A 26,395-nucleotide genomic window follows, 5' to 3' on the forward strand; every position below is an offset into this window, starting at 1 on the left:
CGCTCTCTGAAGACGATTATTTGGTGAACGAAACTGTGTATTCATGTAGTAGTGATCTTGAATCTTTTGGGCTCGGAAAATGAGTTGGAGATGCACTAATCACGAGCTGGAACCTCTTCCAAATAAACTCATTTGGTGCGAATGTAAAGAAAGATTAGAAATCCAAGGAGAAGTCAAGTAAGAAATGATTTGATCAAAGGACAGGATTGATCATATTTCACTACAGTTTGGTAGCTTTATTTATCTATGTGGGACAGTTGAGTGGTTCTAAGAATTAAAACCAAAAATTCTCCTTTTTTTCATCGTTCTACAATTATTTCTTGAGAAACTATTCTTTCTTTGTACGTTTTGACAACCAAGTTATCGTCAACGCTCTCTGAAGACGATTATTTGGTGAACGAAACTGTGTATTCATGTAGCAGTGATTATGAAACTTTTGGGCTCGAAAAATGAGTTGGAGATGCACTAATCACGAGGTGGAACCTCTTGCAAATAAACTCATTTGGTGCGAATGTAAAGAAAGATTAGAAATCCAAGGAGAAGTCAAGTAAGAAATGATTTGATCAAAGGACAGGATTGATCATATTTCACTACAGTTTGGTAGCTTTATTTATCTATGTGGGACAGTTAAGTGGTTCTAAGAATTAAAACCAAAAATTCTCCTTTTTTTCATCGTTCTACAATTATTTCTTGAGAAACTATTCTTTCTTTGTACGTTTTGACAACCAAGTTATCGTCAACGCTCTCTGAAGACGATTATTTGGTGAACGAAACTGTGTATTCATGTAGTAGTGATCTTGAATCTTTTGGGCTCGGAAAATGAGTTGGAGATGCACTAATCACGAGCTGGAACCTCTTCCAAATAAACTCATTTGGTGCGAATGTAAAGAAAGATTAGAAATCCAAGGAGAAGTCAAGTAAGAAATGATTTGATCAAAGGACAGGATTGATCATATTTCACTACAGTTTGGTAGCTTTATTTATCTATGTGGGACAGTTAAGTGGTTCTAAGAATTAAAACCAAAAATTCTCCTTTTTTTCATCGTTCTACAATTATTTCTTGAGAAACTATTCTTTCTTTGTACGTTTTGACAACCAAGTTATCGTCAACGCTCTCTGAAGACGATTATTTGGTGAACGAAACTGTGTATTCATGTAGTAGTGATTCTTGAATCTTTTGGGCTCGGAAAATGAGTTGGAGATGCACTAATCACGAGCTGGAACCTCTTCCAAATAAACTCATTTGGTGCGAATGTAAAGAAAGATTAGAAATCCAAGGAGAAGTCAAGTAAGAAATGATTTGATCAAAGGACAGGATTGATCATATTTCACTACAGTTTGGTAGCTTTATTTATCTATGTGGGACAGTTGAGTGGTTCTAAGAATTAAAACCAAAAATTCTCCTTTTTTTCATCGTTCTACAATTATTTCTTGAGAAACTATTCTTTCTTTGTACGTTTTGACAACCAAGTTATCGTCAACCCTCTCTGAAGACGATTATTTGGTGAACGAAACTGTGTATTCATGTAGTAGTGATTCTTGAATCTTTTGGGCTCGGAAAATGAGTTGGAGATGCACTAATCACGAGCTGGAACCTCTTCCAAATAAACTCATTTGGTGCGAATGTAAAGAAAGATTAGAAAACCAAGGAGAAGTCAAGTAAGAAATGATTTGATCAAAGGACAGGATTGATCATATTTCACTACAGTTTGGTAGCTTTATTTATCTATGTGGGACAGTTGAGTGGTTCTAAGAATTAAAACCAAAAATTCTCCTTTTTTTCATCGTTCTACAATTATTTCTTGAGAAACTATTCTTTCTTTGTACGTTTTGACAACCAAGTTATCGTCAACGCTCTCTGAAGACGATTATTTGGTGAACGAAACTGTGTATTCATGTAGCAGTGATTATGAAACTTTTGGGCTCGAAAAATCAGTTGGAGATGCACTAATCACGAGGTGGAACCTCTTGCAAATAAACTCATTTGGTGCGAATGTAAAGAAAGATTAGAAATCCAAGGAGAAGTCAAGTAAGAAATGATTTGATCAAAGGACAGGATTGATCATATTTCACTACAGTTTGGTAGCTTTATTTATCTATGTGGGACAGTTGAGTGGTTCTAAGAATTAAAACCAAAAATTCTCCTTTTTTTCATCGTTCTACAATTATTTCTTGAGAAACTATTCTTTCTTTGTACGTTTTGACAACCAAGTTATCGTCAACGCTCTCTGAAGACGATTATTTGGTGAACGAAACTGTGTATTCATGTAGCAGTGATTATGAAACTTTTGGGCTCGAAAAATGAGTTGGAGATGCACTAATCACGAGGTGGAACCTCTTGCAAATAAACTCATTTGGTGCGAATGTAAAGAAAGATTAGAAATCCAAGGAGAAGTCAAGTAAGAAATGATTTGATCAAAGGACAGGATTGATCATATTTCACTACAGTTTGGTAGCTTTATTTATCTATGTGGGACAGTTAAGTGGTTCTAAGAATTAAAACCAAAAATTCTCCTTTTTTTCATCGTTCTACAATTATTTCTTGAGAAACTATTCTTTCTTTGTACGTTTTGACAACCAAGTTATCGTCAACGCTCTCTGAAGACGATTATTTGGTGAACGAAACTGTGTATTCATGTAGCAGTGATTATGAAACTTTTGGGCTCGAAAAATGAGTTGGAGATGCACTAATCACGAGGTGGAACCTCTTGCAAATAAACTCATTTGGTGCGAATGTAAAGAAAGATTAGAAATCCAAGGAGAAGTCAAGTAAGAAATGATTTGATCAAAGGACAGGATTGATCATATTTCACTACAGTTTGGTAGCTTTATTTATCTATGTGGGACAGTTAAGTGGTTCTAAGAATTAAAACCAAAAATTCTCCTTTTTTTCATCGTTCTACAATTATTTCTTGAGAAACTATTCTTTCTTTGTACGTTTTGACAACCAAGTTATCGTCAACGCTCTCTGAAGACGATTATTTGGTGAACGAAACTGTGTATTCATGTAGTAGTGATCTTGAATCTTTTGGGCTCGGAAAATGAGTTGGAGATGCACTAATCACGAGCTGGAACCTCTTCCAAATAAACTCATTTGGTGCGAATGTAAAGAAAGATTAGAAATCCAAGGAGAAGTCAAGTAAGAAATGATTTGATCAAAGGACAGGATTGATCATATTTCACTACAGTTTGGTAGCTTTATTTATCTATGTGGGACAGTTAAGTGGTTCTAAGAATTAAAACCAAAAATTCTCCTTTTTTTCATCGTTCTACAATTATTTCTTGAGAAACTATTCTTTCTTTGTACGTTTTGACAACCAAGTTATCGTCAACGCTCTCTGAAGACGATTATTTGGTGAACGAAACTGTGTATTCATGTAGTAGTGATTCTTGAATCTTTTGGGCTCGGAAAATGAGTTGGAGATGCACTAATCACGAGCTGGAACCTCTTCCAAATAAACTCATTTGGTGCGAATGTAAAGAAAGATTAGAAATCCAAGGAGAAGTCAAGTAAGAAATGATTTGATCAAAGGACAGGATTGATCATATTTCACTACAGTTTGGTAGCTTTATTTATCTATGTGGGACAGTTGAGTGGTTCTAAGAATTAAAACCAAAAATTCTCCTTTTTTTCATCGTTCTACAATTATTTCTTGAGAAACTATTCTTTCTTTGTACGTTTTGACAACCAAGTTATCGTCAACGCTCTCTGAAGACGATTATTTGGTGAACGAAACTGTGTATTCATGTAGTAGTGATTCTTGAATCTTTTGGGCTCGGAAAATGAGTTTGAGATGCACTAATCACGAGCTGGAACCTCTTCCAAATAAACTCATTTGGTGCGAATGTAAAGAAAGATTAGAAATCCAAGGAGAAGTCAAGTAAGAAATGATTTGATCAAAGGACAGGATTGATCATATTTCACTACAGTTTGGTAGCTTTATTTATCTATGTGGGACAGTTGAGTGGTTCTAAGAATTAAAACCAAAAATTCTCCTTTTTTTCATCGTTCTACAATTATTTCTTGAGAAACTATTCTTTCTTTGTACGTTTTGACAACCAAGTTATCGTCAACGCTCTCTGAAGACGATTATTTGGTGAACGAAACTGTGTATTCATGTAGTAGTGATTCTTGAATCTTTTGGGCTCGGAAAATGAGTTTGAGATGCACGAGCTGGAACCTCTTCCAAATAAACTCATTTGGTGCGAATGTAAAGAAAGATTAGAAAACCAAGGAGAAGTCAAGTAAGAAATGATTTGATCAAAGGACACGATTGATTATATTTCACTACAGTTTGACAGCTTTATTAATCTATGTGGGATGGATGAGGGGTTGTTTAAAATTAAAATCGGCGAGAATATGCTTACGGATATAAGAAAATGAAAATTTTGTGGTGTTAATAAGCAATCTTCTTATCGTTAGAAATAGATGGATGGATTTTGTGTGATGATGTATTTTTATCACCGAAAATCATAGATTATGTTTTTATTTCAAGTTTAACTGGTATTTGTAAAGGATTCTTGGAGGTTATGACCTCCAATTCCGCTTCCAAAGAGTCAAAACATAAGGTGGCGCGTTTTAAATCCAGAAGGATACTGTTTTGTAGTGTTTTATGATGAATTGTTGGAGCTGCTGTGTTTTGTTTCTTTTAAAAATTGTTTTATTGAAAACAACACCCCAATAAGTGGTTTATGTCATTAAAGCTTTTTGTCTTTTATACAATAAGACAGAATTGAAATTAGGTCCCCAAATATAACAAAGCTTCTTTGTCTTACAAACAACATATTGTAAAATTTCATTTGTACCTGTTTCCTGGATCTCTAATTGACGAAAATGGACTAGTAGAAATACCGTGAAAGTATATTGTTAGTTACTAGACAGAAAAGTTATCTTCCGGAGACCATTAAGTTGATATGTGCTTTTGTTGGGTTTTTTTTTTCTTCTTTTTGAGAAAGGAATTTCAGAAATTGTGTACGAACATTTCATCGAATTACGTTCTTTCTACACACATTCTAGAACGGGAAATAGACCTGATAAAACGACAAAAAATAATGGTTACATAATGGAGAACAATGTTTATACAATGTGTTCCTGTTGGGGAAAACGATTCGCATTTTTCGAAAAATTTAAAACGCCTCGAGAATGTTTCAAAAAATATATTTTTCTGTGACTTTTATATGACAAATATTGTAAAAATTTGTTTAGAACCAACATCTGAATCCATATACTTCATTCGAAAACAATTTCTAATCCAAATTTTGGTTATTAATATTTTTATATAGGTTCTCGTCCAAAAACTACACTTTTTGCAATAATTATTTCAATCTGCTTTCTATGTAAAACATATGCGCTGTGTTCTGAATTCCTTCTTAGCCTCTAGTTTGATTTTTTATATACGAATACCTATGAACTAAGCTACGCTTGAATTTGAACTATAACGACATAAAAACTATAAATTACTATGCGGCACCTACTAAGCGGTTCTTATACCCTAACCCTTAACGACCCCAAGCACTAGAAATTCAAGTAGTAAATTAAGCCCTACAGCTAAAAAGGTTACCCTTCTCATTATCTCAATTCGATCAAAATTTCCCTGAAAAGTCTTATAAACGTCATTTAAAAGTTGATAAACGAACTTCTGGTGTTAAAATCTAAAAAGCTTTCTAGGTATGGAAATAACATTTTCAATTTAGTTTTGTTTGTATGAATCTTGAGCTTGTGATAACTGAGAACTAATCAACTGAATGAACAGATTGAAAAGTTGATAAATCAGTCGATGACCATGTTTAGTTCAAATGAAATGTATTCAGTCAATTTAACATGAATTTGTTTAATGATCCTGTTGGGATAATAACGAAATTCGATTTTATAATTCATAAAAACGCTTTTTACCTCAACAGCTGCTCCTACTAATACGAAAATCCATTATGAGAACCAATAAAATGTTTTGTTATCAATAAACAAAATATTGCATTGTTTTCTACTGGTCAATACGCAAAAAGATGACTTCAGCAATAACAGAAAACCATTAAATGTCACTAAAGAAATTTTATTGTATATTTTTGTGTAATAATCCAATTGTTATATTTTTTAATCTCGATTTTAGTTCAGTTATTCAAGAAGAACGTGTCATAAAAATATTATAGTGGCAATTGTGGGAATAGAATTGCCTTTTAATATCCACCTCTCTCGTATATTCGAAAAGATAAAACTTTTATTATACCATTATACAGGATATTGTTATTGTTTATTTATCATTGCTTTGGCATTCACTAAAAATAGAGAAGCAGTTTGAAATATGAAGCATTCGTCATAAGACGTTTATAACACAAATATCATAAATTGTATATACATCTCGCTGAGATTCTAATTGTTTTCGATTTTCCGAAAGTTTTTGTTTGAAATTCAACGAAAAGTATACTTCAAAATTCATTACTTTCCAAATCAACGGATTCATTATTTTTTCACTTCAAACGTGTGTATAAAAACCCCGAACTAATTGCCTCGTCTAAACAACAGGGGCCAGTACAACGCTGGCTTGTATACAGGACTGCAGCCAGGACTGGCTTCGTATAAATTCTGTTTTACTTATTGTTGACATAATTAAATTAATAATTCTTTAATAGGTTTATGAAAACTATTTTGTTTTATATCTATTGGTTTTACAAGTTTTTTACGATTCACTCATAATCTTAACTTATCTTACCACTTGTTGTGAGCCTTGATCTCGACAATTCGTTTTCATGGTCTGTTCTTTAACCAATATTCCCAATCGTTTTAAATCTTCGTAAATTCGTTGAATCGGTTTTGGGGTTTACCACTTTTTCTATTGCTGTATATTCTTCGAATGTGGCCAAATCATTTCAACCTCTGGGCTCTAATGAATCGATGCTTTCTACGCCTAGTTTTTCATCGTTTTCTCCATTATTTCGAGTTCTCTAATTCCTCTCTATATATTGAACATCGCTGGGAAAAGTGTATGGAGCTTATAAATGACAAATAAATATAATTTTCACAAAATTTTTGTGGTTTGGTTATTGGGTCAAGTTTTTCTGAGACCATCCTCGTCTGTAGCATTATAAGTAACCATTTGGTACATCACCAGCAATTGCAACCTAACCAGATCAATTTCCGGGGTATTTTTAGGTAGAGATATCCATTCATCTATAATAATTATACTTGATAATCTTATGTTGAGTTTTTCAATAGTTCCATAATGAAAAAATATCAATTTTTGCCTGTAGGAAATTGTCAAAATTCGTTGATTATAGTTCATTCCATTCTGATTTTATTTTCTTTCGTCCAAATGCTTCTCTTTTAGATACTGACACAAAACAAAACGAAGCTCGTTATTTCCTTGGATAGCAATAAAAAAAAACGACTTTTTTAATCTTATCTGTCATTGCCAGAAGAGGATTCGTTAGGCAGGTATTTATTTCAAATTTTATGTGCGTTTACCTCCGAATTCTGTTTCATTAAATCTGAACACGATTGCTTGAATTATCTGGAAAAATTAATCGTCCGACAATTCTAATTTCACTTTATATATATATTTCTATAAATCAATAATCAATAAATTAAAAGAAAACCCAAAATCAAGAACATTTAGAATATAAAATTCCTTGTTGTTCAAACTATGAAACATGATCCCAAATTAGATTTCGAAATTGAAGATTCGGGGAAATCGATGTATTAAGATTCATAACTCAATTATGCGAAATCATATATTCCGAACTTATGTATGATAATTTCGAATCGAGTAAGTTTATATATTGAAACCGCAAGTTTCAATACCGTCATATATGTTAAAGTTTCCGATTGCAAATTCCAATTCAACTATTAAGCAAATCGAATCGACCAATAATTCGAACTAGCTGTCGAGGATATTCAGAACAGGTACCATGTTGTCACAAGTTGAATTATTGATATCGTGTGACCAAGAACGCGACTGAATATACGATTTTAAATATTACATTACTCAATAAATCGTCTGACTTATACACAGATGGCGCTGTCAATGTTAAATCCATATGACGTTTAGGAAGCACCAACATTCAAATGACATTTCGATTAGTCACAAAAAACTGACAGCCATTTAAATGAAGCTTCTATTATTTTTAAAACAATTTCGAGTGTTAATTTATTGTTACTTCTTGATAAAAAATACTGTACAAGCTCAGCAACGGCTTCAAAAGTGTTATCCGGACTCTATTCAATCTAAAAATACCATTTGTTAATAGTTGGATGAATTTAGATGTGGTTTTACAAACACAGATGATGGTGGACGTTCTGGTCGTTCAATTGAGGTGATTACTACAAAAAACATCAAAAAAATCCATTAATTGGTTATATCTAATCGTAAATTTAAATTGTATTAGTTAGCTGAGGCCATAAAGATACTAGAAGGCAGTATGTTTGACCACAAGAAACCTAATCTCTATTTTCCACTATTATTGATTCTCATTCATTGAAATCATAGTACAGGTGTCTACATTAAATAAGTCGTGTGATTTACACACAGATGGCGCTGACATTGTCAAATCCATATGACGTTTACGAAGTACCAACTTTTAAAAGATTATGTGTGAAATTTTAAGACATTTCGATTAGACAGAAAAAAGTGACAGCCATTTGAGAGAAACTACTGTTATTTTAAAAAAATTACGTGTGTTAATTTATTATTGCTTCTTGATGAAAATAAAATACAGTACAAGCTCAGAAATGACTTTAAATATATTATACGGAATCTGCTCTATCGGAAAGGACTATTAGTTATTAGTTTGATGAATTTAAACGTGGTTGTACAGACACCAATGATGGATGAAGTTGTGGTTGTTCAATTGAGGTGGTTACTTAAAAAAACTTCAAAGAAGTCCTCAAATTGGTTATATCTAATCGTAAATTGAAATTGTGTTAGTTAGCTGAGGCCGTAAAGATACTAGAAGGCAGTATGTTTTACATTTTACCACAGAAACCTATTTTCAAAGTGGGTGATCAAAAACAACGACGTATTGATGATTTAGAGGAATGTTTAGACCTAATAAATCATATTTTTTGCGTCGAGATGTGGCAATGGATGTAACAAGATCCAGAGCTTCCCTCCGGATTCAAAACGAGCTTCATCGGAATGGTGAACCACGTCCGAAGCGTCCAAAGGCACAACAGTCATCTGGGAAGGTTTATCGACTATTTTCAAAAGGAGGAATCAATAACGAATACTACATGAAGTTATTGGATAGTTTGAATGCGAAAATTAAGGTAAAACGGCATCGTATGTCGAAGAAAAAACCACTGTTTCAACCAAATTGGATGATTTTAAGTACTGAAAATTAGGTATATAAAAAATATTAACGGAGAAGAGACACCTTGTATAAATCTTCGGAAATCCATGATTATAACCAACACACCAATTTTTCTGTTCTTAAGTTTTGATTTTTCTGCTATTCAGCCTCTCAAGAAGTAGATGTCCAGCTTCGTGGGAAGTCTCCTTGAAGTTGGTTTTTTATCCTTTGCATATTTAGCATATGATTTCGCCGTCTTGATTTCGTGAATTTCACTGTATCCTGAATTTTCAGATCTTCTCTCATAGTTTTGCTTCTTATTTGATCTTTTTGGCACACTCCTCTAATAGATCTAGATGTCTGCTGATGAATAGGTAATTTGTTATCTTTAATATCATAAAAGTGGATTCTATCTCAAACCGAATATAAAAATATTCACAACTTTCGAAGTTTTAGTACAAAAAAAAATTGTTTTTGAGTTTCTTCAACTAGATTCCGTTCACGCGATGCTTTCAGGGCAAATCGCTCCCTTTTGTTCTAGTTTTCACACACACGATTAAACTCTTGATCCTTACTTTGGTAGTTTAATTGTGGACTTTTTTCTTCTTGTTTAATCAGTTGAAGTCGAGTTATGTATACAAAAAAAGTAGAAGAAACTAATTAACATACAAATCAACGCGCTACGTGATTGATAATCTCCAATAACAACATAAATTAAAATTCTAATATAGCATTTATCTTTGTACGAGAAAATAAAAGTGACAAGAAAAAAAAATAATGGGAAAGTAACTTCATAAAATGAAAGTTTCATTATCCACCATTCCAGACAAAACTTCGAGCCGCTCTATAAGTACCTCGATTCATCACAAGGATTAAAACAAATATTTTAATTTGCCGACCATCCTGACTCTTCCTTTTAGGAAACGACTTCCCATAAATTTGCCGCAGCGACGAAATTCACCTATACACTGAAACGATTAATTTCAACTGTCACCATTACCTGCGCTACTTATCGCGATAAGAGAATAATGTCAATATTATAACATGCAGTTATTGATCTTTCAAAATCGCGTGACTTGTCACAGGGATCCTCAGCGGCACACTTTGGCTAATTTTTACATAAACACGTGTAATTTAATCCGCAATTTCAAAGTGTTTTATTTTTATTAAGATTTGTTTTGGTTATTTTCAATATTTATATTAAAATATCTTCCGTATTAATCGTTCTTCACCCATTCTCAAGGCCAAACAATCTAAATGAGAATGGGAGAAGGAGAATGAATACGGAGGATGATATGATGATATCTGATTTACACCAGCAATAACTGCCAGGATTTCGGACAGTGATAAATTTGAAACTTCAGTTAAGTGTTTAAAATATACTTTTCTCCTTTCTTCTAGAGTAATTTCCGTGTCTTTTATTTAATCTTATTCCTCTATTTTCAACTGTCATCTTCATTTTTTCTCTCCAGCTCCTACTTCCTTTTTATAAATTCGTATTTCAAATATCTTCCTTATTAATCGTTCTCCGCCCATTCTGAAGGTCAAACAATCTAAATGAGAAGAATGGGAGAAGGAGGATGAATACGGAGGATGATATGATGATATAAACATCAGACCTAGAGGGAGTAAAACTAATTAACTTCATATAAATCTGAGTTACACTCAGCAATAACTGTCAGGATTTCGGACAGTGAGAAATTTGAAACTTCAGTTACACTACGAAAAAGTATGTTTAAAATATACTTTTCTCCTTTCTTCTAGAGTAATTTCCGTGTCTTTTATTTAATCTTATTCCTCTATTTTCAACTGTCATCTTTATTTCTTCTCTTCAGCTCCTCCTTCCTTTTTTTGAGTTCGTACTTCAAAAATCTTCCGTATTAATCTCAAGGCCAAACAATCCGAAGGAGAATGGGAGAAGAAGGATATATAAGGAGGATGATGCGAAGCACGAACTAACAAACATCCAGCATTCAATCCAGATCTTGCACCGTCAGATAACTAGTTATATAGATCTATAGCGAAATTTTTGCGAGGAAAAAACTGATTCTAGAAAAGCGAAATGAATGTGTGAATTATATGTGAGACATGCTGTATAGTATACATGTTTCTCGAGTGCATTATTATATTCGCAGCTATGTGAACCATTTTTGAACGTTACTCTATTGTTTACAGCTTTCGAAGTAGAATTCCTCTCGAAATTCCGGTATAAATTTTGAAAAAATACCAGACGTGAGTGTAATTTCGAAATAATTAAAATTTTATTTGCGTGCGTAGTGGAATTAAAGACCCTACGGTGACAAAAAATTCGAGCAACGAAAAGCGATTAATTAATAAAATAAAAAACATATCTTTTCACACTTTATTTTTTCTGAAAATTACCAAATTTTTAGCGATAACTGAAACACCACAGAAAAAAATTATTAAATTGTTATTAATATGTAATAAACAAACAAAAAATTGTACTAGGACCAAGGATAAAGGATGTAGCTTCATATTACCATTATTAATGCATCAAAATTATTATTATTATATAAAGAATTTAAACAATTTGAGGATATAAGGAAAGCCGATACGTCTCCCGATTTATTAAAGGGTCTGTCAAGTTGTAGGAAAAATTAAATCCTTAATTTCACGTGGAAAAATCCACCATTTTAACCACGTTATCAAAAATCCGATTTTATTATTATGCTTTACCTGAAATGACCAGTTGAGAGTCAGCAGATAACGAACAAAAAGGTCCAAAATTATCGTTTCAATGAAACTCATATCAGTTGTATAAATGAAGGGTTTCCAGAAATTTATGAACCATGTCCAGGTAGCGAAATGTCCAGATTAATTTTCGTAGAAAATTAAATTTTCCATAGAACAAATAAATATGATCGCGTGGAAGATACAAAATTTTTGTTTGTACCGAGATGACCATCGCAAAATATCTAGAAAGAACTGTAAGAATTTGAAATCTAGTATGAAAAAGAGATTAATCATTTATTGAATTTAAATTGTTAATTAAACATTAAAACAAGCAAAACCTTTAACCTCTGAAATTATTCGGAATTATTGTTCACCCCAAAGGTGGTATAAAACTTTTGAACGTTTTGGTAAGCTGTTAACGGATAACCACGTCAAACTTATGTGGGTTCTTCAACATTCTAGTGTCTAGGATTAACAGAAAATACTCTAATCAGTTCCACCAATTCCAGATACTTTCTTTAAACGCTTTCTGCCTTCTGAAAAAGTGACTTTATTCTAAACCCTTACCAGGTATCTTCAAAATATGTAATTTGAACGCTTCAACCGTTTTTTTTTTGTATAAAAATCATTGCGTGTCAAACAAGGACTGTACGGTGGATGACCTGATTGGTTTCCTTGATTTTTTCGAACACTTCTGGCAAACAAATACTGGGGTACCAATCAGAATTGACCATTCTACGTTGCACCAATTGCTTCGAAGTGCTTCGTGTGTTAATTTAGATTTGAAAGACTCACACAATCGATTGTTTATAGATCTTAAAGACGTCTTTCGAAGTACCGTGATTGAATTTTCTCAATATTTCTTTGTACCAATCGACACGAGCTTTTTTTGATTGATTTTTTAACTTATGGGACATCAAACGCTGTAATAGGGTATGTTACGTTACGATTTCCATGAAAACACGAGATTCGAGATGGTGTTTAATGACCAAAAGTCGAAGCGAGCCGATAGACTTACTAATTTTTGTTTAATCCGTGTTTAAAATCATCGCAGGAACATGTTCACGATTCAATCCCATTTTTTGACCAAGATTTGATATATCCACCTTCAGTATTAATTCAACAGATATAATTTTACTTCAATTCGAATAAATCGTGTTTTTTTCGAATTTTACTCAATTCCTTCAACGTCTGCGACAGTTATTAAGAGGTTTCATAAAGATATAAAATTTCGTTTGAGTCTCTTAACTTCAGTTTCAAACTTTTCGAAATTTTTTCTGTCAACCCTTCTAATATCGATATAAAAGTTTCCTTTATTTCAGCAAGTGACGCTCATTATTCTCTGAGATAATTTATTACGCTCGAGAAGCTTTTAATAAAAATTAATTAAAAAGGTGATTAATCATTTTTTACATTCAATGTAATCACTACGTCATAAATAGAACTAATATGAACTGAATTTCAATCTTATTGCTTATTAATTGCTCTATATATGATTTTGTCGTGAAAAAAAGTTTGAAATATGATATATAGATGATGTTATATGTCAAAACGTAACTAGCAATCTTCGTTATGATGAAACGTTGAGATTTATAGTGAAAAAACCTAGTATAAGATGTTGAAATATTGAAATATTACAGTTTAACCATATTTTCAACTCATAAAAATTCGTAATGAGGTAGAAATCTAATATCTAACTTCCTTTGTCAGTAAAACTTCTTGATAGAGATTGTGAGAGGCAAAGAAAATGGTCGAGACTCACAACGACGCGTCGCGACGCTTCCATTTAAACGTTCCATTGTCTTTTTTATCGTCATTCTCACACGACTTTAGCAACTTTAATGAAAAACTAATTTTTGGATTAAGTTATCGGTAAAAATTCTCATCTACGACGTATTGTTACAAAATTTTATAGTTTTCATTTTACGAAGTGTACAAAAGCAAAGACGCCTGTTGAATATTTCATAGTGGAATTTCGTATTTTATACAAAACCCAATCTTCACCGCAATCAACGTTTAGAAGAGTACAGAGTTAATTACTATGTAGAAAATACTTTGAACTTAACCTAATTAACTGTGTATTATACACAGTGTTGTACTTGATAAATGACTAGTTATTAAGAACGCCAAACATGTTTGCGAAAGGAATTTTATTTTACCTTCCTTAAATAAGATATTGAGATTTGGAAAAATGCTGAATAAAAGTCGTTATGTATTTCAGTCTTTGAAAACAATGTTCTGGGAGAAAAACTTCTTATTTTTGATATGGAAAAGCTGCTTGGAAGCAATTCAAAAACATTCACGAAGTGATTTTGGATTTATTCGAAAATTCTTTTCCCATAGAAGATGAAATGTCACTGAAAATACATTTCCTCCAATCATAATTGGATAATTTCTTTAGAAACTTACGAATTATGATTAATAGATAAAGATTTGAAGATTTTTAAAAAACGTTTTCGGGGATTTTGGGGTGATACAATGTTAGTTGACTTATAATAAGTAAAACTTGTACAAAAATCTATTTAAAGAGTCCAAAATCTGTGAATTTTAGTTATTTTGTTATTGTGAATCAAGTAATTTCAGCTTAGGAGGTACAAAACTAAATTTTTTCTCGTTAATATGATCATGCTTCAAGTTTAAGAAGTTCAACTAACAATTGATAAGTTTTCAAACGAAATTTTTATACTTTTGGAAATCTTGAAAACCTTAAACCGACTCGTTTTATTTTCATTTTCTTGTAGCGTTTTTGTAAAAATGCTAAACAAAAATCGCGGTGCATTTGGGTCTTTGAAAACGATAATTCTGGGAGAAAAACTAAAAGAGGGATCTATGAACTGTTATTTGATATGGAAAAGCTGCTTGGAAGTCATTCAAGAAGATTCACGAAGATATTTCGGATTTATTCAAAAATTCTCCTTCCATCAAATATAATATTTTACTGAAAATACATTCACTGTAATCATAATTGAATATTTTCTTCAGAAACACAATAATTATGATTAATAAACAAAGGGGGTATTTTCCTTGAGATTTCAAGATTTTTAAACAACGTATTTGAGGATTTTGGGGTGGTACAATGTTAGTTAACTTATAATAAGTAAAACTTGTACAAAAAACTATGAGAAAAATCTAAAATTTGTGAATTTCAGTTATTTTGTTATTGTGAATCAAGTAATTTTTGCTTAGGAGGTACAAAAACAAAATATTTCTCGTTAATATGATCATGCTTCAAGTTTAAGTAGTTCAATTAATATTCGAAATGTTTTTAAAAGAAATTTTGACACTTTTGGAAATCTTCAGAAACCCTAACCGACTCATCTTATTGTCATTTTCTTGTAGCGTTTTTGTGAAAGTGAAAATGCTTAAACAAAAATCGTGATGCATTTCAGTCCTTGAAAACAATAATTCTGGGAGAAAAACTAAAAGAGGGATCTATGACCGGTTATTTTATATGGAAAAGCTGCTTGGAAGTCATTCAAAAAGATTCACCAAGTGATTTTGGATTTATTCGAAAATTCTTTTCTCATAGAAGATAAAATGTCACTGAAAATACATTTCTTCCAATCATAATTGGATAATTTCTTTAGAAACTTACGAATTATGATTAATAGACAAAGATTTGAAAGTTTTTAAAAAACGTTTTCGGGGATTTTGGGGTGATACAATGTTAGTTGACTTATAATAAGTAAAACTTGTACAAAAATCTATTTAAAGAGTCCAAAATCTGTGAATTTTAGTTATTTTGTTATTGTGAATCAAGTAATTTCAGCTTAGGAGGTACAAAACCAAATTATTTCTCGTTAATATGATCATGCTTCAAGTTTAAGAAGTTCAACTAACAATTGATAAGTTTTCAAACGAAATTTTGATACTTTTGGAAATCTTGAAAACCTTAAACCGACTCGTTTTATTTTCATTTTCTTGTAGCGTTTTTGTAAAAATGCTAAACAAAAATCGCGGTGCATTTGGGTCTTTGAAAACGATAATTCTGGGAGAAAAACTAAAAGAGGGATCTATGAACTGTTATTTGATATGGAAAAGCTGCTTGGAAGTCATTCAAGAAGATTCACGAATATATTTCGGATTTATTCAAAAATTCTCCTTCCATCAAATATAATATTTTACTGAAAATACATTCACTGTAATCATAATTGAATATTTTCTTCAGAAACACAATAATTATGATTAATAAACAAAGGGGGTATTTTCCTTGAGATTTCAAGATTTTTAAACAACGTATTCGAGGATTTTGGGGTGATACAATGTTAATTAACTCATAATAAGTAAAACTTTCAAAAAAACCTATGAGAATAATCAAAAATTTGTAATTTTTAGTTATTTTGTTATTGTGAATCGAGTAATTTAGCTTAGGAGGTACAAAAACAAAATAATTCCCGTTTATATAATCATGCTTCAAGTTTAAGTAGTTCAATTAGCAATTGATGAGTTTTCAAAAGAAATTTTGATACTTTTGGAAATTTTCAAAACCTCAAACCGACTCATCTTATTTCATTTTCTTGTAGCTCTTTTGTGAAAATGCTAAACAAAAATCGTGATGTATTTCAGTCTTTGAAAACAATAATTCTGGGAGAAAAACTAAAAGAGGGATCTATGACCGGTTATTTGATATGGAAAAGCTGCTTGGAAGTCATTCAAAAAGATTCACGAAGTGATTTTGGATTTATTCGAAAATTCTTTTCCCATAGGAGATAAAATGTCACTGAAAATACATTTCCTCCAATCATAATTGGATAATTTCTTTAGAAACTTTCGAATTATGATTAATAGACAAAGATTTAAAGATTTTTAAAGAACGTTTTCGGGGATTTTGGGGTGATACAATTATTAGTTGACTTATAATAAGTAAAACTTGTACAAAAAACTATGGAAAAAGTTCAAAATCTGTGAATTTTAGTTATTTTGTTATTGTTATTTAAGTAATTTTAGCTTAGGAGGTACAAAAACAAAATATTTCCCGTTAATATGATCATGATTCCAGTTTAAGTAGTTCAATTAACAATTGATAAGTTTTCAAACGAAATTTTGATACTTTTGGAAATCTTCAAAACCTCAAACCGACTCGTCTCATTTTCATTTTCTTGTAGCGTTTTTGTAAAAATGCTAAGCAAAAATCGTGATGCATTTCAGTCTTTGAAAACAATAATTTTGGGAGAAAAACTAAAATAAGGATCTGTGAACTGTTATTTGATATGAAAAAGCTGCTTGGGAGTCAATCAAAAAGGTTTACGAAGAGATTTTGGATTTATTCAAAAATTCTCCTCCCATAAAATATAATATGTCACTGAAAATACATTTCCTGTAATCATAATTGAATATTTCCTTCAGAAACTCAATATTTATGATTAATAGACGAAGGGGGTGTTTTCATTAAGATTTCAAGATTTTTAAACAACGTATTTGAGGATTTTGGGGTGATACAATGTTAGTTAACTTATAATAAGTAGAACTTTCCAAAAAACCTATGAAAAAAGTCCAAAATTTGAGAATTTTAGTTATATTGTTATTGTTAATCAAGTAATTTCAGTTTAAGAGGTACAAAAACAAAATATTTTCCGTTAATATAGTCATGCTCCAAGTTTAAGTAGTACAATTAACAATCGATAAGTTTTCAAACGAAATTTAGATACTTTTAGAAAACCTCAAACCGACTCGTCTCATTTTTATGTTCTTGTAGCGTTTTTTCAAGTTCAAAAACACAACTTGCAGTAACTAGAAATCAGCTAATTAGATGTATAGTCGTAAAGCAGTTTTCATAGTCATGTATCGGTACAAAAAAGTTTATATTTCGTCTTAATAGCTCTAAATCATTAATTTTTTTGTTCCTTTGTAATGAGACGTCACACTCAGTTATAAAGTAGATTTTACTGTTTCAAATAGTATCTTATACAATTATATTTAAATATTTGTCTCAATTTGAATTTTTTATAGTGTAGTTTTTATTCTTTTGAACGTCGTTTTTGTTAAGAATTCTCCAATTTCTACGTTGGATCGAAGTGCATATACTTTGAATGAATTTATTAAATATCTGTATTTTCATATTGTTTCATCTGAATAAATATACAAAGAAAATCGTTTTATTTTTGTTTTGTATCTTCAATAAAGTTCCATTTTCAAATTCTGCTTTCCCTGAATAAATACAGATAAAAACACAATAAAGAAGCTTTAATATTTTCGGAGACGTCCCAACAGCAAATATTACGTCATACGAAAATGTTTTATTCATAAAACTAATACCATTTTTCATTTAACGCGGAAAAATAATTTTTCAATATAACAATTTCATAATAAAAAAGTCTTTTTTGTGGGTTTCCACTACCGATTTTCACAATATGAGAAAATTCGTACTCGTAATAAAATATGGTAGTTGGACATCTTGATGAATGATTTCTCCATTTGTCATTCAAGATACATTTATGTGAAAGTTATCTTTACCTAATTGAACTTTTACAGGGAAAATCATCAATCGAACTAAAGCTGATGAAGAAAAACTTAACACCTTCGAAAAGAAAATAATAAAAAAGAGTCTAAACATGCAAGGGACTTCAAGGGAGTTTAAGAAAAAAAAATGTGGATTGACTCACAACAGGAAGTAAATCAAAGAGCTATTTCTTCTTCTTTTTAGTATTGTGGTATTAAAAGTACGATTCTTAAATTTCTATCTAAATAGATTGTGACATTTACGATTTATTTTTTAAATCTTTTTGGCCCTATCTATGGAAAAAAAACTGCTGACGAATTTCAGAAATGCTTTTGATATAAAACGCGGGTATCTGTATAATGAAAAACTAATTTTCTTTTGTCCCATTTTCATTTTATATATACGGGGAAAATAGCGCGTCATAGCAATAATACGCGGTGATAAAATTTCATTTCATGTTTTCTGGATTTTTCCAAGTTTCTCTTTGACTTTCATTCTGTTTTTAGGGAAACGGAACATGTTGAATGCAATTAATACCCGGTGACTAACCCATATCTCTTCTTTTGTTCAACATACACGAATTACATTTTACAACAAAATTTTTTATAAATGAAGTTCTTGAGGGAAAGCTTCTAATTACAAACTCACAGTTAGTTGGGTGTATTTTTGAAATGAAAACTTTTGAACTGCATACAGGTTGTAATATAGTATTTTGGAGAGAAAGTCGTTTATTCTATAGATAAAATGATAGAAATAATGAGAAAAATTTGGATTTATTGCAATTTAATAACTCAAAACTCTACCTAGAATCATCATTTTACTTTTTATTGTGAGCTAGCGCGATATATCTATTTTGAACAATTTGTTGCATACTCAAATATACAATCACGATTTTTTAATGTTTCTGTCTTGTTTTAAACCTAGCAAATCACTTCCCAAAAGTTGGTTTCCCTGGAACAAAGTTTATCAAGCCGAACTTTAGGTCCAATAGTATCTTTTCACCAAAAAAATTGAATCAAACGATTCTTTTTGAATCATTTTTACAAACTAACAAAACCCTTAAACTTATTTTATAACAGCTATCAAATTTGTAGACTTGTCTTTTGAAGGTTTTGCTGTTAATGGTGGTTTACAGAAAGGACTGTTAAAATACAGGGTATTCCGTGGCTTGATGCAACAAATTCGGGAATGGGTAGATGACATGAAAAAAATTTTCTCATACGACCCCTCGTTTTTGAGTTATACGCCTTCGAAGTTCATGACCCATTGGTTAACTTTTACAGGGACAAACTGTATCAATTTTTCAACAAAAACGTATTCTTTGTTTAACTCGATACAATTTATGGTTTAGAACCGTTCGCCATAAAGATATATTCTGAAAAAAATTAACATAAATTGTAAATCTTATATATTAAAAATATTGAGGATTTCCATTCCGAGTCCGTTCAGGCGTTCTACCCAACCGATTTGCTTAATTTTTTTTTTTTCAATGAAAGGTATTGATGCACAGATCAGTCATCAACCATCGGATTTCATCTAATTTTCACCATTCTCAGGTTATACTAAAATGCGATTTCCCCCTGTACATTACTTATGGGAGTTTTTCACGTACACACGTTCTATCCTCAATATCTCAGGTTCTATTCAAGATAGAGACTTCGTTTTGGTTTAAGAACACTTGCTGAAACACCCTCTTTCTTTTGAGGTTTTGAACACTTAAATCGGTTGAGCTGGAGAGGAACTAGGCGCGCGCGGACATTCAATGTGGAGTTATGTATTTTTGTAGGTTTTTGGCAATTTTTCTACATTCAAAGATCTATATCTGATGTTCTAATATAGCTACAGAATTCGTTTTGGTTTAAGAACACTTACTGAAACACCTTCTTTCTTTTGAGTATTTGAACACTCAAATCGGTTGAGATGGAGAGGAACTAGGCGCGGACATTCAATGTGGAGTTATGGATTTTTGTAGGTTTTTGGCAATTTTTCTACTTTCAAAGATCTATATCTCAGGTTCTAATATAGCTACAGAGTTTGTTTTGATTTGAGAACACTCGCTGAAACACCTTCTTTCTTTTGAGTTCTTGAACACCTGAATCGATTGAGTTGGAGAGGAACTAGGCGCGCGCGGACATTCAATGTGGAGTTATGGATTTTTGTAGGTTTTTGGCAATTTTTCTACATTCAAAGATCTATATCTAAGGTTCTAATATAGCTACAGAATTCGTTTTTGTTTAAGAACACTCGCTGAAACACCTTCTTTCTTTTGAGTATTTGAATACTCAAATCGGTTGTGATGGAGAGGAACTGGGCGCGGACATTCAATGTGGAGTTATGGATTTTTGTAGGTTTTTGGCAATTTTTCTACATTCAAAGATCTATATCTCAGGTTCTAATAAAGCTATAGAGTTAATTTTTATTATAATGATTTTTGATACTTATTTAATGGATTCGATGCGAGCGAAGCCGCGGGTAAAAGCTAGTATTTATTAAAAACTCTTATAGGACGTATTAAAACACAATCGAATATTTCTAATTGAACTTCATCCTGTGGAAAATCGTGTTACTTTCATAAGAAAATAATTGAAACGTAGAAAAATTGTCACTAATAGAATAAATTTATTTTCTAGGCTGAATATTTCACCTGCTGGGGTCCTCAATTAGCAAGCTTCGCCATGCTTCTATTAGTTTACCTAGCCGCCCTCAATTTAGCACTCGGTAAGTAGTAATTATTTTCCATAGATTTCCACCTTCAGCTCGAAATTTTCACGTTCTGTATAAGAAATATTCAAATAGATACAAATCTTCATAAATATCATGTAAAATCAACTTTTTTCAGCTTATTCAACAGTAAGTATCTACAAGGATATTCTAAAATGCCAATACGGGCGAAAAATCTATTCCTAGACCAAATAGAAAATATTACATTGGAATAATGTTTGTTTTTGACAATATATTCGTGAGAGTTTTTTGGATAAATATATACATTTGACATAGTTGTAATGACATCATTTAGACGTAGTTTCAAAATTTCACTATTTACGTTAACCTGCACACAACCAATAGCTTTTTTACAGTTTTCCCTCATCCACTAATGATTTTCCGTTAACCAATAGTGAAAATTTTTCCTATAACAATCACATCTTCTAATTTGATATTAATATTTCAACTTATATCGAAATCGTCTGCATTTAATGCTTCAAATTTACTGTTTCGTGATTTTTTTTAGGAAATTTGAGTTTCATTTGGCTTTTCAAGGATACGTTTTGTTTTGGAAAGCGCTGACGCAAGTTACAAACATTATAAAATGAAGTGACGGCTCATTTATATTAGAAAACATCCTCCTTCAAACCGACATCTATTTAGTAGGGACGTAGAAAGCTAAAACTTTTTTTTGAATTAATGATTTAATTAGTAATTCGGCCAAAACAGTCCACGTTTTAATTCCCCATTGTTTAAGTTCTAACTCCTGTATTGTATCAACGTCTCTATTCACTAGTATACCATTTATAGTCTAGAAAGGGTTACTGTAAACAATCCCACGACAATTCAATTATAAACTTAATTCTGTTTCCGTCTAATAAAAGCTGAGATTCAAATGGGCTACTGTAGTAAATACACGCGTTTTTCACTACAAAGAATTAGGAATTTGATAGTTTCATTAACAAACTTTATCTCTATTTTCCACTTTTATTGATTCTCATTCATTGAAATCATAGTACAGGTATCTACATTAAATAAGTCGTGTGATTTATACACAGATGGCGCTGATATTGTCAAATCCATATGACGTTTACGAAGTACCAACTTTTAAAAGATTGTGTGTGGAATTTTAAGACATTTCCATTAGACAGAAAAAAGTGACAGCCCTTTAAGTGAAACTACTGTTATTTTCCAAAAAATTACGTGTGTTAATTTATTATTGCTTCTTGATGGAAATAAAATACAGTACAAGCTCAGAAATGACTTTAAATATATTATACGGAATCTGCTCTATCGGAAAGAACTATTAGTTATTAGTTTGATGAATTTAAACGTGGTTGTACAGACACCAATGATGGATGAAGTTCTGGTTGTTCAATTGAGGTGGTTACTTAAAAAAACTTCAAAGAAGTCCTCAAATTGGTTATATCTAATCGTAAATTGAAATTGTGTTAGTTAGCTGAGGCCGTAAAGATACTATAAGGCAGTATGTTTAACATTTTACCACAGAAACCTATTTTCAAAGTGAGTGATCAAAATCAACGACGTGTTGATGATTTAGAGGAATGTTTAGACCTAAAAAATCATATTTTTTGCGTCGAGATGTGGCAATGGATGTAACAAGATTCAGAGCTTCCCTCCGGAATCAAAACGAGCTTCATCTGAATGGTGAACCACGTCCGAAGCGTCCAAAGGCACAACAGTCATCTGGGAAGGTTCATCAACTATCTCCAAAACGTAGAAACAATCAATAGTGAATACTACGTAGAGTTTGAATGCAGAAATAGAAAAAAAGTATTAATATGCTTCGGAAAGTAACGTATCTGGAAACGAGAACGCAAAGATCTGAAGATGAAACAGAAAATTTTACAAAAAAAAAAGATATTGAACAGCGTTAACGTCGCGAAATGTGAGAATGAGGCATGTATCCAGATGTTATCTCAAAAATAAAGATCTAGCAGAAATAAATGATAAAGAAATAGTAGAAGACGTGGTAAGTCTTCTGAAGAGAGACACTGTGCACAAAAACAACTGGGGTTGGAAAAGCTCGTAGCAGTATCATAGAAGAAGTTTTACAATTTACTGTGTTCAATTATCTAATTAGGGAATCAATATTCATGTATGAGCTTCGTATTTATGCCAGTAATTATTAATTGTATTAAATATATTTAAACTAATATTGGGGATTGAATTATGTACTCATTGATAAACTAATACAAAGCTGTATTAAATCGTATTATTTAGTGATTAGTTATCGAGCGAATTTGCATTATTAAGTCATACGTGGAGAAAAATTTGTTAATTAAGTATTCAAAAAATGATTTCCCACGGAAAACAGATAATGAAAATAGGTTATACATCCTCTAGGACAACAGTCTTTCCAGAAATGTTAACATCTTAGTTGTATCCCGAATTCGGGATATAAACGTAAATTACATAGTTCCAATTAACTATGCAGATCAATTAATCACTCACACGGTCATGAATATCTAGTCGCCAATTAAATCTTGAACAATACACGATGTTAGCAAAACGTCGAAACATAGAGAGGTAAATTGTAAGTATTTAGTCGATAAAACCGGAAGCGCAACCATTAAGTGAATGGCACAGTCGATTTGGCGATTCATCGAACAAAAAAAAATGATAACAGGAAATGGAATAATTGTTAGGATTTGTGTGAAATAAAAATTCGGGAATAAACGGATAAAGGGATTAATGGATAAGGTTTTATTCAGATGATTGGTATAGTTAACTAAAAAACAGCTGCTACTCGTAGTATATTTAGGAAGAACCAAATAATCATTATTTTTCGTGCAACTGTGTATATCTTTATCGTAACTACTAGAATTACTATTCGATTTATATGGATATTTTTGAGAATTAGTTTTTGAAGTATCTTTCTATTTGTGTCTTTACGTTCTTACCAAACATGTAAGAACTTTCTAAACTATTCTAGAAATTTTGGGATCGTTTCAGAAGTACTCATTTGTTAAAAAAAGACAGAATTATTATAATTTTATATTTTCCCAATTCACTTCCACCCTCCGCGATCAAACTACCTTACTACGACCTGAAGACCAAGGGGTATTCACCACCCCAACGAAAAGTCGATTTGGGTTGGTGGTGCCTCTCATATATATTTTATATCGTAGATTGCAGTCATTTTAGAATTTTCCTGATCATTCCAGTAATTTCTAGAATTGTCTAGAACATTCTAAATTTATTATAATAGTTGTATATATTTTAGAACTTTCTAAACTATTCTAGAAATTTTGGGATCGTTTCAGAAGTCCTCATTTGTTAAAAAAAGAGAGAAATATTATAATTTCATATTTTCCCAACTCACTTCCACCCACCGCGATCAAACTACCTTACTACGACCTGAAGACCAAGGGGTATTCACCACCCCAACGAAAAGTCGATTTGGGTTGGTGGTGCCTTTCATATATATTTTATATCATAGATTGCAGTCATTTTAGAATGTTCCAGATCATTCCAGTAATTTCTAGAATTGTCCAGAACATTCTAAATTTATTATAATAGTTGTATATATTTTAGAACTTTCTAAACTATTCTAGAAATTTTGGGATCGTTTCAGAAGTCCTCATTTGTTAAAAAAAGAGAGAAATATTATAATTTCATATTTTCCCAACTCACTTCCACCCACCGCGATCAAACTACCTTACTACGACCTGAAGACCAAGGGGTATTCAACACCCCAACGAAAAGTCGATTTGGGTTGGTGGTGCCTTTCATATATTTTTTATATCATAGATTGCAGTCATTTTAGAATGTTCCAGATCATTCCAATAATTTCTAGAATTGTCTAGAACCTTCTAAATTCGTTATAATAGTTGTATATATTTTAGAACTTTCTAAACTATTCTAGAAATTTTGGGATCGTTTCAGAAGTCCTCATTTGTTAAAAAAAGAGAGAAATATTATAATTTCATATTTTCCCAACTCACTTCCACCCACCGCGATCAAACTTCCTTACTACGACCTGAAGACCAAGGGGTATTCACCACCCCAACGAAAAGTCGATTTGGGTTGGTGGTGCCTCTCATATATATTTTATATCGTAGATTGCAGTCATTTTAGAATTTTCCTGATCATTCCAGTAATTTCTAGAATTGTCTAGAACATTCTAAATTTATTATAATAGTTGTATATATTTTAGAACTTTCTAAACTATTCTAGAAATTTTGGGATCGTTTCAGAAGTCCTCATTTGCTAAAAAAAGAGAGAAATATTATAATTTCATATTTTCCCAACTCACTTCCACCCACCGCGATCAAACTACCTTACTACGACCTGAAGACCAAGGGGTATTCACCACCCCAACGAAAAGTCGATTTGGGTTGGTGGTGCCTCTCATATATATTTTATATCATAGATTGCAGTCATTTTAGAATGTTCCAGATCATTCCAGTAATTTCTAGAATTGTCTAGAACATTCTAAATTTATTATAATAGTTGTATATATTTTAGAACTTTCTAAACTATTCTAGAAATTTTGGGATCGTTTCCGAAGTCCTCATTTGTTAAAAAAAGACAGAAATATTATAATTCCACATTTTCCCAATTCACTTCCACTCACCGCGATCAAACTACCTTACTACGACCTGAAGACCAAGGGGTATTCACCACCCCAACGAAAAGTCGATTTGGGTTGGTGGTGCCTTTCATATATATTTTATATCATAGATTGCAGTCATTTTAGAATGTTCCAGATCATTCCAGTAATTTCTAGAATTGTCCAGAACATTCTAAATTTATTATAATAGTTGTATATATTTTAGAACTTTCTAAGCAATTCTAGAAATTTTCAGATCGTTTCAGAAGTCCTCATTTGTTAAAAAAAGAGGGAAATATATGTTTTCACATTTTCTGCCACCCAGCGCGATTAAACTCCCCTACTATGACCTGGAGACCAAGGGGTATTTACCACTCAACGGGGAGTTTATTGGGGTTGGTGGTGACAGACGAAAGCGTGTCTTCACGTACTAATAAAGCATTTATAGAATTATGTGAACAGATTATTCAGTGCGTTACTAAATAGATGAAAAGACAGAAGATTGATTCCTAATTTGTTTATGTCTGGGAATTTTCAAACAAACCTGTTTTTCTGGAAAATAAAGTGTCTTTTACGTAGTATTTGATTATATATACTAAATTATTTTTTTTTAAATTTTGGTGTATGCGACGTAGACGGAACCACCAAAATTTTAATTATTGTGTACAGATTTATTTTTTATTCATTAGACTCACTCTGAA

General features: G+C 31.7%; 1 protein-coding gene across 5 annotated transcripts in view; it reads left to right on the plus strand.

The window, feature by feature from the left end:
* LOC130447468 (Ig-like and fibronectin type-III domain-containing protein 2) overlaps positions 1–26,395 on the plus strand; it is a 206,141-nt gene that overhangs the window by 113,033 nt on the left and 66,713 nt on the right. For all 5 annotated transcript variants that reach the window (XM_056784302.1, XM_056784299.1, XM_056784303.1 and 2 more), the window contains exon 3: positions 21,046–21,133. In XM_056784302.1, the coding sequence (XP_056640280.1) occupies positions 21,091–21,133 (43 nt within the window). In that variant the 5' untranslated portion in view covers positions 21,046–21,090. The remainder of the gene's footprint in view (positions 1–21,045; positions 21,134–26,395) is intronic.

This window comes from Diorhabda sublineata, chromosome 8, assembly GCF_026230105.1.
Source record: "Diorhabda sublineata isolate icDioSubl1.1 chromosome 8, icDioSubl1.1, whole genome shotgun sequence".
Lineage (NCBI taxonomy): Eukaryota > Metazoa > Arthropoda > Insecta > Coleoptera > Chrysomelidae > Diorhabda > Diorhabda sublineata.